General features: G+C 44.6%; 1 protein-coding gene across 2 annotated transcripts in view; it reads left to right on the forward strand.

Moving 5' to 3' along the window:
• The window catches only part of LOC311100081 (cysteine/serine-rich nuclear protein 1-like), a 29,134-nt gene extending 10,117 nt beyond the window's left edge, over positions 1 to 19,017 (forward strand). The window contains exons 1-5 of one of the 2 annotated variants that reach the window (XM_084140826.1): positions 1,998 to 4,565; positions 6,649 to 6,847; positions 11,102 to 11,367; positions 11,608 to 11,904; positions 12,111 to 19,017. In XM_084140826.1, coding sequence (XP_083996952.1) covers positions 6,658 to 6,847; positions 11,102 to 11,367; positions 11,608 to 11,904; positions 12,111 to 13,496 — 2,139 coding nt within the window. In that variant the 5' untranslated portion in view covers positions 1,998 to 4,565; positions 6,649 to 6,657 and the 3' untranslated portion in view covers positions 13,497 to 19,017. Of the gene's footprint in view, positions 1 to 1,997; positions 4,566 to 6,648; positions 6,848 to 11,101; positions 11,368 to 11,607; positions 11,905 to 12,110 lie in introns of those variants that run through there. The other variant, XM_084140827.1, reaches the window with a different exon arrangement.
• Positions 19,018 to 21,103: the final 2,086 nt, after the last annotated feature.

Below are 21,103 nucleotides of genomic sequence, written 5' to 3' on the forward strand. Positions count from 1 at the left end.
ATCTGGGGCTCCACGCAAGATCTCACCCCATGGGGTCAAAATGATCACAAGAACGGAGAGCAAAAATCCCAGAACCACACGGGGGGACCTAGTGAATGACCTGCAGAGAGCTGGGACCAAAGTAACAAAGCCTACCATCAGTAACACACTACGCCGCCAGGGACTCAAATCCTGCAGTGCCAGACGTGTCCCCCTGCTTAAGCCAGTACATATCCAGGCCCGTCTGAAGTTTGCTAGAGTGCATTTGGATGATCCAGAAGAGGATTGGGAGAATGTCATATGGTCAGATGAAACCAAAATATAACTTGTTGGTAAAAACTCAACTCGTCATGTTTGGAGGACAAAGAATGCTGAGTTGCATCCAAAGAACACCATACCTACTGTGAAGCATGGGGGTGGAAACATCATGCTTTGGGGCTGTTTTTCTGCAAAGGGACCAGGACGACTGATCCGTGTAAAGGAAAGAATGAATGGGGCCATGTATCGTGAGATTTTGAGTGAAAACCTCCTTCCATCAGCAAGGGCATTTTTTATTTTTATTTTTTTATTTCACCTTTATTTAACCAGGTAAGCCAGTTGAGAACAGGTTCTCATTTACAACTGCGACCTGGCCAAGATAAAGCAAAGTAGTGCAATAAAAACAACACAGAGTTACATATGGGGTAAAAAAAACATAGTCAGAAATACAACAGAAAATATATATACAGTGTGTGCAAATGTAGCAAGTTATGGAGGTAAGGCAATAAATAGGCTATAGTGCAGAATAATTACAATAATATTAACACTGGAATGCTAGATGTGCAAGAGATGATGTGCAAATAGAGATACTGGGGTGCAAAATAGCAAAATAAATAACAATATAGGGATGAGGTAGTTGGGTGGGCTAATTTCAGATGGGCTGTGTACAGGTGCAGTAATCGGTAAGGTGCTCTGACAACTGATGCTTAAAGTTATTGAGGGAGATAAGAGTCTCCAGCTTCAGAGATTTTTGCAATTCGTTCCAGTCATTGGCAGCAGAGAACTGGAAGGAATGGCGCCCAAAGGAGGTGTTGGCTTTGGGAATGACCAGTGAGATATACCTGCTGGAGCGCAGACTACGGGTGGGTGCTGCTATGGTGACCAATGAGCTAAGATAAGGCGGGGATTTGCCTAGCAGTGATTTATAGATGGCCTGGAGCCAGTTGGTTTGACGACGAACATGTAGTGAGGACCAGCCAACAAGAGCGTACAGGTCACAGTGGTGGGTAGTGTATGGGGCTTTGGAGACAAAACGGATGGCACTGTGATAGACTACATCCAATTTGCTGAGTAGAGTGTTGGAGGCTATTTTGTAAATGACATCGCCGAAGTCAAGGATCGGTAGGATAGTCAGTTTTACGAGGGCATGTTTGGCAGCATGAGTGAAGGAGGCTTTGTTGCGAAATAGGAAGCCGATTCTAGATTTAACTTTGGATTGGAGATTCTTTATGTGAGTCTGGAATTTGAGTTTACAGTCTAACCAGACACCTAGATATTTGTAGTTGTCCACATACTCTAGGTGTGAAGATTAAACGTGGCTGGGTCTTTCAGCATACCAATGATCCCAAACACACCGCCCGGGCAACGAAGGAGTAGCTTCGTAAGAAGCATTTCAAGGTCCTGGAGTGGCCTAGCCAGTCTCCAGATCTCAACCCCATAGAAAATCTTTGGAGGGAGTTGAAAGTCCGTGTTGCCCAGCGACAGCCCCAAAACATCACTGCTCTAGAGGAGATCTGCATGGAGGAATGGGCCAAAATACCAACAACAGTGTGTGAAAACCTTGTGAAGACTTACAGAAAAAGTTTGACCTGTGTCATTGCCAACAAATGGTATATAACAAAGTATTGAGAAACTTTTGTTATTGACCAAATACTTATTTTCCACCATAATTTGCAAATAAATTCATTAAAAATCCTACAATGTGATTTTCTGGAAGAAAAAATTCTCATTTTGTCTGTCATAGTTGACGTGTACCTATGATGAAAATTACAGGCCTCTCTCATCATTTTAAATGGGAGAACTTGCACAATTGGTGGCTGACAAAAAAATGTTTTTCCCCACTGTATATTGAGCATTCTTTTTGTAGCAAGTATTTTATATAACGGCTTAAACTTAAACGGACAGATTGATGTGTCAATTGTTGTTTTATACAGTATATCAGTTCATAACCCCGATGCCATGGTTTTGGGACATCAAAAACCTGTTCCCAACTTGCTTGAATTCTATACGGTATTGCTGTCAAACCTTTTGACTTTTAGTGAAACTGATACATTTTTCAATTCATACTGATTTTGAATGGGTGGCAGACAGACTAATTATTTAATTTCTTTTAATTTTGTGGATGAGTTGGTTATAATGTTGTATTGAGCATACACCTCCATACACTGTCATTAGTTGCTTGTGTGACATCATTTTACTGTTCTCCTTTTCATGTGTTAGACCCATCCTGTACTTTTTCTTACTGTTTCTTCTCTATCAGTATATTGGAGTTTAGCCATATTATTTGCTATAATATTTGATCTGGAGGATGAAATTGAAATTGTAGCCAACTCTGTATGGCTTCTTTTTAAAAGGAGGATACTTTAAACAGGGATCCACTGTCAATCCACCCAAAATGTAAAGTTCTAATCTGCAAAAAGGCAAATATCCCACTCCTAAACATAGGATGGGACTCTCTCAGTAGCTTGCTGGAAAACCAATTTGGATTTCGGTACAATAGAGGCTTTAAGAGAGAGGTTTAACCCTCTAAACTCATGTTCGTTATCTAAATATGCTCGTTTAACTTTATCTGGTTTGCCATTCCAAATAAAGTGAATTTTTTTTTAAGCATTATTTGAAAAATGATTCCACTGGAGTCAGTAGAGCCATGAATAAATATGTAAACTGCGATATCACTAGAGAATTAATCAGGGCTTGGAAACATTACGAAGCAAGCAAGGGGGCTTGCATGTGGAAATGGTTGAGATTTAATATCTCTTGCTGGGTTATTTTCAGGGTTATTTGGTGGGCTCCTCTCTGCTCTTCCCTCCCTGTTGATCAATGCATGGTCTCTGCTTTAGGGATGTTAGTGGCTGAAGGGTTCTGTAAATGAAGTCTGTTTTACTTCCTGTAGGGTCATTCTATGACACCCACCATCTCAGATTGTTTTGAAATCATTTATGTTGTTAGAAACATAAGATAAGCATTCCTGAAACATTATTTTGTTGAAATATAATTTGATCTCTGAGATTAAGCTAATTGATTGCACCCAAATTGGCCATTTTAATTTATAGGATTCATATAATCTTCAATAAATATAGTACCTAACATCCGATTTGAACCATTATTCTTCCTTTCAATGAGTAAGACATGAGGAATCCAATAAAATGATCAATAGACACCCACAGACTTCTATGTCTGACAAGTATTATTGAGCTGCTGCTTGGAGTATTGCTTCTTCATACTTTGTAATATATTCCCGGTAAATCTAGTGATGGTTTTCATCCCCTGTTCAGAGAAAATAGCCATTAGAAGTCACTTGCATTATTTACCATAAATTAGTGTGAAGGTACCTGATGCCGCTGTTCCTGTTCCTGTTCCTGTTCCTGTTCCTGCTCCTGTTCCTGTTCCTGTTCCTGTTCCTGCTACTGTTCCTGTTCCTGTTCCTGTTCCTGTTCCTGTTCCTGTTCCTGTTCCTGTTCCTGTTCCTGTTCCTGTTCCTGTTCCTGTTCCTGTTACTCCCTTTTATTCATTTTGCTGGTCTCTAGTGTTTATTAAATGGACCAAAACATTTTCTTTACAACTTTAGGTAGTAAAACTAATAGCTTTTTCATGCTAATAGCTATTGGCTTTCTACCTAAAGTTGCAAAGAAAATGTTGTGATCCATTTAATAAACACAAGATACCAGCAAAACTGATAAAAGTAGGAACAGCAGCATCTAGTGGGCAAAACGTGGTACTTTCACACTAATTTATGACTTGTTTCAGGAAACTAGGCACATGTCGCGGGTCACTACTTCACAGGAGAGCCATTTGAATGCAAAAAAAAAATATATTAATCAAAATGCGTTTTTTGGCACAAATGCCTTCTGGAACATGTTAACTTTCATGTGCCTTAATAACAAACTTGTATGCCATCTGTAAATACGAATAAAATTGTTAAATTTAGAGCCTAGTTGGTTAAGCCACAGAAAAAGACAGCAACCTTCCCGCTCGCCGCGATTGGCTGAGATAATGAGTGGGCTGGACATGTCGAGAGAGGAGTTCGGATTGGTCTGCCATATAGAAGGCTTCTGTCTATTGAGTTTGGATTGGCTTCTGTCTATTTTGAGCTGGTCAGTATGTGTAGGTAATCCTGTCTAACGTGGCTTTTTTAAATGTATCGTGTAGTGGAGCTGCATACGTGTTGCTCTCCACTTTGTGGAGGCTTGAGTTTTGAAATCAGTGGAATTAGAGGATGATAGCTAAAGAGATGGATAAAACACCTGTCTCTGGATTACATCTTCAATCTAAGGGCAACCATGGCATCCGTGACAGGGAGACGCGTCCATCATGCATGATGTATACGAGTAAGATAGTCTAGCTAGCTACATTTTCAGATATTACACGTTTCTAATTTTGACAGAAAGTGGTTTAGTTTTTAGTTAAAGTGTACTGTTAGCTAGCTAGCATTACGTGTATGATGTTGTTATTTGAATCTCAGAGCCATATGCTTGGCTAGTTAGAGCCTAATGTTAGCTAGCTAAGATTGAACCTGGTTGGTTAGCTACCAGCAGATTCATGCTGGGTAGTAACGACATGAGTTGGCACTATGGTTAATTGTTTAACTGCTAACGTTAGCTGGCTGGCTCGCTAGCAAACGTTAGGTGACGTGTATGATTTTACACGTTGTTTACCTAGCTAGCTAGCTACATGTCTTAACAAAAGACTCAGAATAACTGATGAATTTACGAACGCACAACACCCGTTGAATATGGCCGGTGTCAGTAAACGTCGGCAAAAAAGTGTAATTACATTGTTGCCAGCAGAGCTGGTTAGGCTGTTTTCATGTTATCCAGAGGTAAACAATTAACCATAATCCCAATTTTGTGTCTGAAAGTAAATCGCCAGCTAGCCAATGTTAGCCAGTTAGCTAGGGTGCTTGACTGCCGTTATGAGGTCAGAACGCTCGGATCAACCCTACTCATTGGCCAGAGCGTCAAGTGTGAGCTCTGAACACGCCGAGAGCGAAACGAGATGGGTGGGCCTAAAGCTTAAGAGGGTGTGAACGATGCTGAATGGGTGTAGACAAAGAAGAGTTCTTCACTAGGTACTAAAACATTCAAAGGCCATTTTCTCAAAAGTGAGATTACAAGTTTATCAACTTTCAAAGCAGAATTACTTTCCCATTGTTCCCTTAAATGCAGTGTATGATATACAAATTTGTAGCTCTGTGTCTCTGCTTTTATCCAATGTAAAAAACACAATTTCTAATTTCAAAACCGAATTAAGGCGGATCGGTCACATTTATGGTAAAGAATGCAAGCAACTTCAAATGGCTAATTTCTCTGAACAGGGGAAGAAAACTATCACCAGATTCACAGGGTATACATTACAATGTATGAAGAAGCAATACTCCAAGCAGCAGCGCCATACTACTTGTCAGACATAGAGAACTGATACTGTATACTGGTTGTTGGAGTGGGATTGGCGTTGGGTCTGTGATTGGCTAATCGAATGTTAGGTACAAATTAAAATGGCCAATTTGGGTGCAATCAATTAGCTTAATCTCAGATCAAATTATATTTCAACAAAATAATGTTTCAGGAATGCTAAACTTATCTGTTTCTAACTACAGACACGATTTCAGAACAATTTGAGATGGTGGATGATATGGCTTGCTGAAATGACATGGATTGACTCTCTCTGTCTCAGCTGAGTGTAGCATGAGGTGTGTTCTGCTGGGCCTCACTAGCTTGTACTCAGCAGAGACCATTGTACATTTCGCTCAGACATCTATGATTGTTGCAAAGCCAGCCTTTTTAGAGCATCACCTGGGTTTTCAGGTGTTATTCTATTATTCCTATTATGATAATCAGATGATATGATAATAGTTTGTGTTTAATGTGAGCACAGTAATAATAATATTGATCCTGAGGCCTTCCTGTGTAGGACGCCTGTAATATCACCATGATCACGTCTGCTGAAATCACAACCCCACCGCAGTTATGACATGTTGATTATGCCAATTATGCTAATTGTAAACATTCTAATGTTAACCCCTCTTCCTATGGTCCTAAGATCAGGTCCATGCTAGCTAGCGCCATGCTAATAACCTTCTCTCCTTTCCCTGTGTTCCTCAGATCAGGTCCATGCTAGCTAGCGCCATGCTAATAACCCTCTCTCCTCTTCCTGTGTTCCTCAGATCGGGTCCATGCTAGCTAGCGCCATGCTAATAATCCTCTCTCCTCTCCATGTGTTTCTCAGATTGGGTCCATGCTAGCTAGCGCCATGCTAATAACCCTCTCTCCTCTCCCTGTGTTCCTCAGATCGGGTCCATGCTAGCTAGCGCCATGCTAATAACCCTCTCTCCTCTTCCTGTGTTCCTCAGATCGGGTCCATGCTAGCTAGCGCCATGCTAATAATCCTCTCTCCTCTCCCTGTGTTCCTCAGATCGGGTCCATGCTAGCTAAAACGATGAGCGGGCTAGTGAAGAGGAAGTTTGAGGATGTCTATGAGGAGGACCCGTGCTACCCCTCCTCCCTGTCCTCTTCGGCCTACTCCGGATGGGACTCGGCTGGGGAGAGCTGCTACTCAGACACCCTGGACTCAACACCCAGCAACCCTGGCTCTCCCGACACGCATTACAACGGTGAGGATCTAGTCTATTGAATCCACCTTCACTATGTCATGGCCGTGTCTGATAGTGCCTGGATTGGTAGTGCCTGCAGCTCGTTAAAACAGTCTTACTGCCTTACACAGAACAGCTCGTTAAAACAGTCTTACTGCCTTACAGAACAGCTCGTTAAAACAGTCTTACTGCCTTACACAGAACAGCTCATTAAAACAGACTTACTGCCTTACACAGAACAGCTCGTTAAAACAGACTTACTGCCTTACACAGAACAGCTCGTTAAAACAGACTTACTGCCTTACACAGAACAGCTCGTTAAAACAGACTTACTGCCTTACACAGAACAGCTCATTAAAACAGACTTACTGCCTTACACAGAACAGCTCGTTAAAACAGACTTACTGCCTTACACAGAACAGCTCGTTAAAACAGACTTACTGCCTTACACAGAACAGCTCGTTAAAACAGTCTTACTGCCTTACACAGAACAGCTCATTAAAACAGACTTACTGCCTTACACAGAACAGCTCATTAAAACAGACTTACTGCCTTACACAGAACAGCTCGTTAAAACAGACTTACTGCCTTACACAGAACAGCTCGTTAAAACAGACTTACTGCCTTACACAGAACAGCTCGTTAAAACAGACTTACTGCCTTACACAGAACAGCTCATTAAAACAGACTTACTGCCTTACACAGAACAGCTCGTTAAAACAGTCTTACTGCCTTACACAGAACAGCTCGTTAAAACAGACTTACTGCCTTACACAGAACAGCTCATTAAAACAGACTTACTGCCTTACACAGAACAGCTCATTAAAACAGACTTACTGCCTTACACAGAACAGCTCGTTAAAACAGACTTACTGCCTTACACAGAACAGCTCGTTAACAGACTTACTGCCTTACACAGAACAGCTCATTAAAACAGACTTACTGCCTTACACAGAACAGCTCGTTAAAACAGACTTACTGCCTTACACAGAACAGCTCGTTAAAACAGACTTACTGCCTTACACAGAACAGCTCATTAAAACAGACTTACTGCCTTACACAGAACAGCTCGTTAAAACAGACTTACTGCCTTACACAGAACAGCTCATTAAAACAGACTTACTGCCTTACACAGAACAGCTCGTTAAAACAGTCTTACTGCCTTACACAGAACAGCTCGTTAAAACAGACTTACTGCCTTACACAGAACAGCTCGTTAAAACAGACTTACTGCCTTACACAGAACAGCTCATTAAAACAGTCTTACTGCCTTACACAGAACAGCTCATTAAAACAGACTTACTGCCTTACACAGAACAGCTCATTAAAACAGTCTTACTGCCTTACACAGAACAGCTCATTAAAACAGACTTACTGCCTTACACAGAACAGCTCGTTAAAACAGACTTACTGCCTTACACAGAACAGCTCGTTAAAACAGACTTACTGCCTTACACAGAACAGCTCATTAAAACAGACTTACTGCCTTACACAGAACAGCTAATTAAAACAGACTTACTGCCTTACACAGAACAGCTCGTTAAAACAGACTTACTGCCTTACACAGAACAGCTCGTTAAAACAGACTTACTGCCTTACACAGAACAGCTCATTAAAACAGACGTCTGTCTGTCTGTCTGTCTGTCCGAATACCTTTTATATTCCAGGCCCTGGAGCCATAGATTCTCTCAACACATTCATTATGTATTAGGATAGGTTAGATAGGCTGTGAGCAGGTACAAGAAGAGCCAAGCTAAGAGAAGATGAGATACCCCCCCTCTCTCACAGACTGATAAGAAGGTAGAACGAACTGTGGGGGGACTGTGGTATTGATGGGGGTTTTGGGGTCAGTGCAGGGTTGGAGAGAAGGGCAAACGGTTGTTAGGGTTCCCAGGATGGCAGGGCAGGGAGCCAGAGAGTGAGCAGGATGACAGATGGCAGAGAGAACACACAGAGCCTTGTCTGGGCCCTAGGCACTCACCCAGCACAGGTGCTGCCTGCCTGCCTGGAAGAGACTGGGGATGGAGGGAGAGAGAGAGGGATGGAGGGAGAGAGGGTGAGATGAGGAGAGGAAGGCATGTTGGAGCATGAGATGAGAAGAGAGGATGATACTTTCTGTGTTCATCTAAAGGAGATAGTTGTTACGATGGTTGAACACCATTTTGAAGTGGTTGTAAAACAGACCCTAAGCGTCAGAGTGGAGCGTGTTTGTCCTCCTATCGTTATCAGGCGGATGGATGTCACACTGAAACAGGCTCCGGCTGCGTCCCAAATGGCACCCTATTCCCTATATTGCACTACTTTTGACCAGGGCCCATAGGGTGTAGGGAGGCAGTGTGTAGTGTGATCTGCTCTGTGGAGGCGACAGACAGCAGCACCATCTCCTATTTCATGCTGGGTCAGGGTCAGGGGAGGTGAGGACAGGTTGAGGCCCAGCCGAAGGCCCTCGTACTGGGGTTAGACATGTACCCTGTCCTGGGTCCTCTCTGGCTCTCTCCTTCTCACATTTGGTCTTTAATCAAATCACGTTTAATTCGTCACATTCTTTGTAAACAACAGGTGTAGACTAACAGTGAAATGCTGACCTACGGGCCTTTCCCAACAACGCAGAGAGAAAGAACATGGAGAAATAATAAACACGTAATAATAAGTACTTAATGAGTAACGATAACTTGGCTATATGCACAGGGTACCAGTACCGAGTCGATGTGCAGGGGAACAAGGTAATTGAGGTAGATATGTACAGATAACTAGAAATAAAGTTTTTTTTGAGGATCTGAGGGCCCATGCCAAATATTTTCAGTCTCCTGAGGGGGAAGATGTGTGGTCGTGTCCTCTACATAACTGTGTTGTTGTCTTTGGACCATGATGGGTCCTTAGTGATGTTGACACCAAGGAACTTGAAGCTCTCGACCATCTCCACTACAGTCCCGTCAATGTGGATGGGGGCGTGCTCGGCCCTCCGTTTCCTGTAGTCCACGATCAGCTCCTTTTGTCTTGCTGACATTGAGGGAGATGTTGTTGTCCTGGCACCACACTGCCAGGTCTCTGACCTCCTCCCTGTAGGCTGTCTCATCGTCATCTGTGATCAGGCCTACCACAGTCGTGTCGTCTGCAAACTTAATGATGGTGTTGGAGTCGTGTGCGGCCACGCAGTCGTGGGTGAACAGGGAGTACAGGAGGAGACTAAGCACGCACCCCTGAGGGGCCCCCGTGTTGAGGGTCAGTGTGGCGGATGTGTTCTTTGGGTTAGGGAGAGGTTGAAAATGTCAGTGAAGACGCTGGTCAGCACATGCTCTGAGTACGCATCCTGGTAATCTGTCTGACCCTGCGGTCCGGTGAATGTTAACCTGTTTAAAGGTCTTACTCACGGAGAGCAAGATCACACAGCTGTCCGGAACAGCTGGTGCTCTCATGCATGGTTCAGTGTTGCTTGTCTCGTATCGAGCATAGAAGGCATTTAGCTTGTCTGGTAGGCTCGCGTCACTGGGCAGCTCGCGGCTGTGCTTCCCTTTGTAATCTGTGATAGTTTGCAATCTCTGCCACATCCAACGAGTGTCAGAGCCGGGGTACTGGGATTCAATCTTAATCCTGTATTGACGCTTTGCCTGTTTGATGGTTCGTCAGAGGGCATAGCAGGATTTGTTATAAATGTCTGGATTAGTGTCCCGCTCCTTGACAGCGGCAGCTCTAGCCTTTAGCTCAGTGCGGATGTTGCCTATAATCCATGGTTTCTATTTGGGGTGTGTACGTACGGTCACTGTGGGGACGACGTTGTAGTTGCACTTATTGATGAAGCCGGTGTCTGATGTGATAAACTCCTCAATGCCATCGGATGAATCCTGGAACATATTCCAGTCTGTGCTAGCGAAACAGTCCTGTAGTTTAACATCCGCTTCATCGGTCCACTTCCATATTGAGCACGTCACTGGTACTTCCTGTTTTGAGTTTTGCTTGTAAGCAGGAATCAGGAAGATAGAGTTATGGTCATATTTGCCCCCTCAGGTCCTCCTCCCCCTCAGCCCCTCCCCCTCTCCCCTCCTCTCCTCTCCCCTCCCCTCCTCCCCCCTCTCCCCCTCAGCTCCTCCTCCCCCTCAGCCCCTCCCCCTCCTCAGCCCCTCCCCCTCTCCCCTCCTCTCCTCTCCCCTCCCCTCCTCCCCCCTCATCCCCCTCAGCTCCTCCTCCCCCCCCTCTCCCCCCCTTAATGTCTCATGTTCTTGAAAGGTCTTAAGTAATGAGCTGTGATAACACCAACTCTTATCTCTCTCTCTCTAGTCAAGTCCATCCAGAAGAAGGCTAAGCGTGAACGGCTAGGCCGGGGCAACGTGACCTTTGACATGGTGACAGTGTTTCTCTTCCCGCGGTGCCAGGGCTTCAGCAGCGTGCCCAGTAAGGGGGGCTGTTCCCTGGGCATGATGCAGCACCACAGCGCCCTCCGCAGGTACACCCTGGAAGAGTACGCTGTGGAGCAACGCATCCTCCGCCGGGAGAAACTCCTCAACCGCCTCCGAGAGGAAGAACTAGACGCTCTGAAACAGAAAGTGAGCCCTGGGACACACATATGGGTTAGCTAGTTATGAAGCTTATATGCAGCTGTGTGTCTGCTGGTGAAAGGCTTTATTTCTGATAGTGTAAAGGTTTGAGTTCTATAACAAGACTCTGAGTCGAGGTTAAACACCTACTGTTAACTTTTGGAAGTGTTCTAGCTCTCTTGTCTTGAGAGAGCCCACACACATGCATCACAATTATCCTAACCCCCCCCCCCCGTCTCTCCTTCCCAGCTGACTAAGGGAGGCACGGTGGAGTCAGAGGAGGCGGACTGCCTCACCGTCGAAGACATCCCAGAGGACGAGATGGACATCAGCAGTTGTAACCTAGACGACGGCTCCTTCCTCCACCCCTACCCCTCCAAGCGGAGACACGCCCTGCTGAAGGCCGCGGGGGTGAAGAAGATCGATAAGGAGGAGAAGAGGCAGCTCCAGCAGCTGAGAGTGTCCAGGGAGGACTGTGGCTGTGACTGTCAGGGCTTCTGTGAGCCAGAGACCTGCGCCTGCAACCTGGCGGGCATCAAGTGTCAGGTAAGACACACTGCTAATAAAAACTCACATATGAACATTTCTTCAACTTCAATGTTAACAGTAAACTGACCTCTCATGTTTAAATACTTTATATTCCTAACAATATGAGCAGAACCTATTGCAGTGGTTAGTTGTCCACTGTAATACGACATGCTGTACCCTCCGTGACAAAGCAGAACCTGATTTTAACGTCCTCTTCTCCCCAGATGGACCACTCGTCATTTCCCTGCGGCTGCACTAAGGATGGCTGCGGTAACCAGGAAGGTCGCATAGAGTTCAACTCCAGCCGGGTTCAGACCCACTACATCCACACCATCATGAAGCTAGAGCTGGAGAAGAGACTGGAGGAGACGTCTGGACCAGAGGAAGAGGACCCGGGAGAGACCACCCCAGCCCCGGGCCACGCCCATAACCCCCTGTCCGACCTCTCCTCCATCCCAGATGGCCCCTCCTTCTACTTCAGCTCAGAGCTTGCGGAGGTCGGGGAGAACAGCTGTAGCAGCGACATGACGGACTCCTCTGCCTCCTCGGGGGCGAGTGAGGACTCAGAGGAAGGGGCGGGGTTAGGCCGGGAGGACGGCCCCCTGCTGGATGATGTGGATGAGAACGGACTGAGCCGCATCCTCAGCTTCAGCGACATCACCAACGACAACGACTATAACGTAAATAACTACATTGTTAATGACAACCGCTGTTGCCCCGAGCAACGGCTACAGCAGCAGCCGTTGTCCATGACGACAACAACGTGGATGTTGGGAGGGTTTAGCACGGCAGACTTCTCAGAGGAGGATGAGGTGTACACAGACAACAGGGCCATGGCCTTATCACAACTGTTAGATGATAACGCTAACCAAGGCAACTGTCTGTTCCACCACAGCGGCTGCAGAATCCCCAACCCCCCCTCTCCCTCAGTAGACCGCCCCAACCCCCCCTTTCACTCAGTAGACCGCCCCAACCCCCCCTCTCCCTCAGTAGACCGCCCCAACCCCCCCTTTCACTCAGTAGACCGCCCCAACCCCCCCTCTCCCTCAGTAGACCGCCCCAACCCCCCCTTTCACTCAGTAGACCGCCCCAACCCCCCCCCTCCCTCAGTAGACCGCCCCAACACCCCCTCTCCCTCAGTAGACCGGCCCAACCCCCCCTCTCCCTCAGTAGACCGCCCCAACCCCCCCTCTCCCTCAGTAGGCCGCCCCAACCCCCCCCCTCCCTCAGTAGACCGCCCCAACCCCCCCTCTCCCTCAGTAGACCGGCCCAACCCCCCCTCTCCCTCAGTAGACCGCCCCAACACCCCATCCCCCTCAGTAGACCGCCCTGCTGCCAGCTACATGGACCTCAGCCTGTCCTCAGAGTCTGACCTGGAGTTCTTTGATGGTTTCTGTCTGGGTCCTTCCTCCCTCTACAGCTCCCTAAAGGACCAACACATGGACAACTTTTTTCACTTCCAGTTGCCTAGTTACCCCAGCAGCCAATCACAGGCCAGTGACCCTGGGACCTGCTTCCTGGAGTCTCTGATTGGTCTGTCAGAATCTGTCCCAGAACCCCCTGCAACATTCACAGACAATGAGCTGTTGGAGGAAGCCGTCAGGGGTTAACTATCAGGACCTGAACTGTGTTCTGGACTATGTAGTAAATTAGGGGGACGGTGGTCAGTGTAAACAGACTGCTGGGATTTCTCTCTTGCTTATCTATTGTTATTGAGATTCCGCTCTTGCCTTCCAAATGTTAGTAAAGCAGTTGGTAGATATTGCTATATGAAATGGCAGCTAACGTTTCAGTTGGTAGATATTGCTATATGAAATGGCAGCTAACGTTTCAGTTGGTAGATATTGCTATATGAAATGGCAGCTAACGTTTCAGTTGGTAGATATTGCTATATGAAATGGCAGCTAATGTTTCAGTTGGTAGATATTGCTATATGAAATGGCAGCTAACGTTTCAGTTGGTAGATATTGCTATATGAAATGGCAGCTAACGTTTCAGTTGGTAGATATTGCTATATGAAATGGCAGCTAACGTTTCAGTTGGTAGATATTGCTATATGAAATGGCAGCTAACGTTTCAGTTGGTAGATATTGCTATATGAAATGGCAGCTAACGTTTCAGTTGGTAGATATTGCTATATGAAATGGCAGCTAACGTTTCAGTTGGTAGATATTGCTATATGAAATGGCAGCTAACGTTTCAGTTGAAAAAAGAAAAAGAAAAGTGAGATTAAAATAAAAGTAAAACCTCAATTCTAAGATCCCTGATCTGGCCCTGTGATCCCTGATCTGGCCCTGTGATCCCTGATCTGGCCCTGTGATCCCTGATCTGGCCCTGTGATCCCTGATCTGGCCCTGTGATCCCTGATCTGGCCCAGTGATCCCTGATCTGGCCCTGTGATCCCTGATCTGGCCCTGTGATCCCTGATCTGGCCCTGTGATCCCTGATCTGGCCCTGTGATCCCTGATCTGGCCTCTGATCCCTGATCTGGCCCTGTGATCCCTGATCTGGCCCAGTGATCCCTGATCTGGCCCTGTGATCCCTGATCTGGCCCTGTGATCCCTGATCTGGCCCTGTGATCCCTGATCTGGCCCAGTGATCCCTGATCTGGCCTCTGATCCCTGATCTGGCCCTGTGATCCCTGATCTGGCCCCGTTGGATGGGGCTGACTGGGGGAATCTTTAACCCCCTAGAGTCTAAACCGGGGGGAGGCGGGGTTCTACTAAGCTGACATTTGGAATTGTTTTAATATGGTCATAAAAATGATAATTTAGCTATTTGATTTAGAATTTTAGGACCCCTTTGGGTATACAAAATAATATATAAAAATATATATTTGATGAAACATTGAATTTGACCTTACTGCTATTAGCCCATAGAAACACATTGAATAACAGATTCATACATGGAATAAACAGTCAACAAATACATTAAAAGGAAGTTTGTTTTGAGAGAGAAGAAATACCAGGATTATTATAATTTGACATATTTAACCCCTTTGTTTAGGCATTAAACTACTTCCATGTATACACTGAACAGAAATATAAACGGAACATGTAAAGTTTTGGTTGCATGAGCAGAAATAATGTTCCATAAGCACAAAAAGCTTTTCTCTCAAATGTTGTGCACAAATTTGTTTACATCCCTGTTAGTGAGCATTTCTCCTTTGCCAAGATAATCCATCCACCTGACAGGTGTGGCATATCAAGAAGCTGATTAAACAGCATGATCATTACACAGGTGCACCTTGTGCTGAGGACAATAAAAGGCTACTCTAAAATGTGCAGTTTTGTCACAAAACACAATCCAACAGATGTCTCAAGTTTTGAGGGAGACAACGAACACAATTGCATTTTAACGATGGCAATTTGAATGCACAGAGATACCGTGACGAGATCCTGAGGCCCATTGTCGTGCCATTCATCCGCCGCCATCACCTCATGTTTCAGCATGATAATGCACGGCCCCATGTCCCAAGGGTCTGTCCACAATTCCTGGAAGCTGAAAATGTCCCAGTTCTTCCATGGCCTGCATACTCACCAGACATGTCACCCATTGAGCATGTTTGGGATGCTCTGGATTGACGTGTACGCCAGCGTGTTCCAGTCTCTGCCAATATCCATCAACTTCGCACAGCCATTGAGGAGTTTGACAACATTCCACAGGCCACAATCAACAGCCTGATCAACTCTATGCAAAGCGCTGCATGAGGCAAATGGTGGTCACACCAGATACTGGCTGTTTTTCTAATGTACGCCCCTACCTTTCTTTCAACATGTTGCGTTTATATTTTGTTCAGTGTACTTCCATTCATTTTTTTAAAACTGGTACCGGGCTACCTTCAAACGAGTCTTGAGGCCTCCTAGAGCAGAGAGTCTCATCTTCCACAGAGGGTTCATATTAATGTGTTAAATCCCAAACTGTTCAGCCACTACAGACAGAAGGTGGAATATTGGCGGTGCCGACTTCAAAAACGGGACCCGCGAAACTTGTGGGAGTCGTAGAGCAAAATGGAGAACGCCATCGTGGGGTCTTTCCATCGTGGGGTCTTTCCATCGTGGGGTCTTTCCATCGTGGGGTCTTTCCATCGTGGGGTCTTTCCATCGTGGGGTCTTTCCATCGTGGGGTCTTTCCATACAGGGGCCATAATAGTTTTGAAGGCCAAACCGTTCGGACGGTACAGACGTGAGAAGACCGATTTTTGGGGATGTCTGATGGTCTGCCAAACACTACTGTAGCTATGCCACCTTTCACCGCCCATACAGGTGGCTGACATCAGCGGATGCAAAAAAAACTAAAGCAAAAAAACGATCTTAAACAGATTTTTATGGCATTTCTTTATTATTATGCTAATTAGATATTTGTGGGACACGGACATCGACTTAAGGGTTTTAAACATTTACATTTTAGTCAATTAGCAGACGCTCTTATCCAGAGCGACTTACAGGAGCAATTAGGGTTAAGTGCCTTGCTCAAGGGCACATTGACAGATTTTTCACCTAGTCGGCCTCAGGGACTTTTTCTAGCTCTATGTAGCGCTGTGGTGGGTGTTGCTTTACACAGACTAAACCCCTGTAATAAAATCACATCATGACCCCGTTTACCGCTCTGTGCTCCGTCCCAGTTGACTGGAGTTGGTGGGGTCAGTCAGGGGTCAGCCCCCCCGTGTTTCATCCTAAAGCTAGAGGCCTCTTCCTCTGTGTCCCCAGAATGCCGTCCGAGGTTCTGGTATACGGTGCAGCGGTCACTCAGAGAGCTCCTTGATCAGCTCCTGTTGATGGGTGACCATAACTTCCTGGTTCTCCGTGGTGAACCATAACTTCCTGGTTCTCCGTCTGTCTGTGAAGTGAATGTTGTCTTCCATCTCTGCTCTCAGGTCTACTCAACAGTTCCTTTCACAAACTATGGAGCTGGGTACTAATGAATACGCTGAGAAACCAACAACAGTACAGCTGAAAATGGTATTCAAAACAGCTATATAACTTATCTATAGTATTATTATTATTATGTTTTTATTTATTGATTTTATGATTTTATATTTATTTTCAGATAAAAACCTACTAAATCTTTGTTGAAGCAGCACTGTGGTTTGATATTTATAACCTGGAAGTGCAATCTTTCCTTATGTATCTGTGTATCTGTCCCAAATTGCATCATATTCCCTATATAGTGCACTACTTGTGACCAGAGCCCTGGTAAAACATAGTGCACTATATAGGGAATAGGGTGCCATTTGGGACGTAGTGTCTAAATCAGTAATATCCCTGTTTTACTCTGCTCAGAGACATGGTCGGCAATATGGGATTATAGAAAAGAAAAGTCCATTGGGAAAGTATTTAATATATATTCTCTTATTATTTAAACATAACATTTTGGTGAAATTATTTCTGTCATCACTTTAGTAGTTTGATCTAATTAGTGACACGTTGGGCAATAAGAGGGGGGTGTTGTTTACTCTGGCCTGTGTGGTTGAGGAGGGCCCCAATCCCAAATCAATCCCTAAACCCTACGCCCTTGTGGAGATCTGAGGGGATTTGATTGGTATAAGCAATAGAATGAAACTTCCACCTGGCCTATCACAGGGCAAGGTGGAGCAATTACCATATTGCTTACACCTGTCAAATCCAATCAGGGTTTAGGGGTGGATTCGGCCAACGTCTGGCCATCTCTACCAGGCCAGCAGCACAGTGTTTAGGGGTGGATTCGGTCAACGTCTGGCCATCTCTACCAGGCCAGCAGCACAGTGTTTAGGGGTGGATTCGGTCAACGTCTGGCCATCTCTACCAGGCCAGCAGCACAGTGTTTAGGGGTGGATTCGGTCAACGTCTGCCCATCTCTACCAGGCCAGCAGCACAGTGTTTAGGGGTGGATTCGGTCAACGTCTGGCCATCTCTACCAGGCCAGCAGCACAGTGTTTAGGGGTGGATTCGGCCAACGTCTGGCCATCTCTACCAGGCCAGCAGCACAGTGTTTAGGGGTGGATTCGGCCAACGTCTGGCCATCTCTACCAGGCCAGCAGCACAGTGTTTAGGGGTGGATTCGGCCAACGTCTGGCCATCTCTACCAGGCCAGCAGCACAGTGTTTAGGGGTGGATTCGGCCAACGTCTGGCCATCTCTACCAGGCCAGCAGCACAGTGTTTAGGGGTGGATTCGGTCAACGTCTGCCCATCTCCACCAGGCCAGCAGCACAGTGTTTCTGTTTGAGCTGTTCTGTGTAACCTTCCTATTTTCTAAATCAAAATGTATAATTCTGGGTCTGCTGTAGATACTGCTACCATAGAGAATCACACTAATATTTTATAACTCAATTGTGTAGATTGAAAGAAGAATTCTAAATCTGTATCACTGAAATTAATTATTTTATTAAGAAAATGCAAAGTTATTATGAAGGCTATTGCTCTCCAGCATTTTAAAGGATTTTTCAGCACTATGGACTATGGAATGCCACAAACAAAATGAATTAGAAAAAGATCCATATCATTGTACTCGGAATGATTTGTGACTGAGATCACATGATATTGTAAATAACATTTTTGTGTTATTTACAAATATATTTTTGTGGATAAAAACTGCATATATTATGCAAAAAGCCTCAGTTGTGTGTCACCTCATGAAGTCCTCAAGCAGACCTTTTGAACATGCCAACGGTCCGGTTGGCGTGCTGAAGATGAGGAATGGGACTAGTCGAGCTGATCTGCATGCTGTTTCTACAGCCTATAGCGGATAGTCCCATTCATACGTTATGTTATCTGATTATTATATACTTTAAACAGTGCATAATGCACAGGTGGAAATGTATTCTTCTGCTTATCTGCCTTCATTTGCTTACGTTGAGACAGGGTTTTCTATTGGTTGAGATCATCTAACAGGACACAGCGTCTCTGGTGTATATACATCATTCTAAGGCATGGCAACAATGGGTATTTATTAATGTAAAGTACTAATGCTCCGTAAATATATATTTCTTAAAATTACCTTTTATGTTTGTACATATTTCCTGAATGCAGAGCAAACCAAAACTGTTTTATCTCTAACTGACCGTTTAAAAAGCTGTTCATTCCATCCAAGTCCTTTTTGACAGTTTGTCCCTTCAAAAATAAAAATAAATTGACTTTTTCTTAAATCCTTGACTTTGTTTGTACATCTTGGTCTCATTTTTATTGTTTCTTTTTCTTTAGTGTTTCAACATCTACCGAAGTTTTAACCCCATCAGATGTGTCTCCTTTCACCCTAGCATTGCCTTTCTCTTGGTCAGGTGATGCTTGGTTCACTGGATAGGTACAGTGCCTTCAGAAGGTATTCACACCACTGGTTCACTGGATAGGTACAGTGCCTTCAGAAGGTATTCACACCACTGGTTCACTGGATAGGTACAGTGCCTTCAGAAGGTATTCACACCACTGGTTCACTGGATAGGTACAGTGCCTTCAGAAGGTATTCACACCACTGGTTCACTGGATAGGTACAGTGCCTTCAGAAGGTATTCACACCACTGGTTCACTGGATAGGTACAGTGCCTTCAGAAGGTATTCACACCACTGGTTCACTGGATAGGTACAGTGCCTTCAGAAGGTATTCACACCACTGGTTCACTGGATAGGTACAGTGCCTTCAGAAGGTATTCACACCACTGGTTCACTGGATAGGTACAGTGCCTTCAGAAGGTATTCACACCACTGGTTCACTGGATAGGTACAGTGCCTTCAGAAGGTATTCACACCACTGGTTCACTGGATAGGTACAGTGCCTTCAGAAGGTATTCACACCACTGGGTCACTGGATAGGTACAGTGCCTTCAGAAAGTATTCACACCACTGGTTCACTGGATAGGTACAGTGCCTTCAGAAGGTATTCACACCACTGGTTCAGACATTTTGTTGTGTTACAGCCTGAATTTTAAACGGATTAAATTGAGATTTTTTTTGTCACCGGCTAACACACAATACCCCATATTGTCGAAGTGGAATTATGTTTTTCAATTATTATTTTTTACAAATTAATAAATGAAAAGCTGAGTCACTAAGTATTCAACCACTTTGTTATGGCAAGCCTAAATAAGTTCAGGAGTAAAAATGTGCTTAACAAGTTACAAAATAATAGTGTTTAACATGATTTTTTAATGACTGCCTCATCTCTGTAACCCACACATACAATTCAAATCAAATCAAATGTTATTTGTCACATGCGCCGAATACAACAGGTGGAGACATTACAATGAAATGCTTACTTACAAGCCTTTAACCAACAATGCAGTTTTAAGAAAATATTTACCAAATAAACTAAAGTAAAAAATATAAGTAACACAATAAAAGAACAATAATGAGGTACCGATAACGAGGCTATGTAGAATCAGATTTTAAAAAAAGAGGTAAAAATACACCTTATGGCAGCAGATAATGGGGATCCCTAATAAATACAAATACTTAATGGCTACCGACGTGAATTATCTGTAAGGTCCTTCAGTCGAGCAGTGAATTTCAACACAGATTCAACCACAAAGAAAAAAAAAAAGTAGACATTGAATATCCCTTTAAGCATGGTGAAGTTATTAATTACACTTTGGATGGTGTATCAATACACCCAGTCACTACAAATATACAGGTGGCCTTCCTAACTCAGTTGCCGGAGAGGAAGGAAACCGCTCAGGCCAATGGTGACTTTAAAACAGTTACAGAGTTGAATGGCTGTGATAGGAGAAAACTGAGGATGGATCAACAACATTGTAGTTACTCCACAATACTAACCTAAATGACAGAGTGAAAAGAAGGAAGCCTGTACAGAATACGAATATTCCAAAACATGCATCCTGTTTGCAACAAGGCACTAAAGTAATACTGCAAAAAATGTGGCAAAGCGAACAACTTTTTGTCCTGAATACAAAGTATCACTGTCCATATTTTCAAGCATAGTGGTGGCTGCATCATGGTATGGGTATGCTTGTCATTGTTAAGGACTGGGGAGTAAAAAATAAATAAACGGAATGGAGCTAAGCACAGGGAGAATCCTAGAGGAAAACCTGGTTCAGTCTGCTTTCCACCAGACACTGGGAGGTGAATTCACCTTTCAGCAGGACAATAACCTAAAACACAAGGCCAAATCTACACTGGAGTTGCTTACCAAGTAGACAGTGAATCTTCCTGAGTGGCCGAGTTACAGTTTTGACTTAAATCTATGGCAAGACCTGAAAATGGTTGTCTAGCAATGATCAACAACCAA

The sequence above is a fragment of the Coregonus lavaretus genome (assembly GCF_964263955.1).
Source record: "Coregonus lavaretus genome assembly, chromosome: 2".
Taxonomy (NCBI): Eukaryota; Metazoa; Chordata; class Actinopteri; order Salmoniformes; family Salmonidae; genus Coregonus; species Coregonus lavaretus.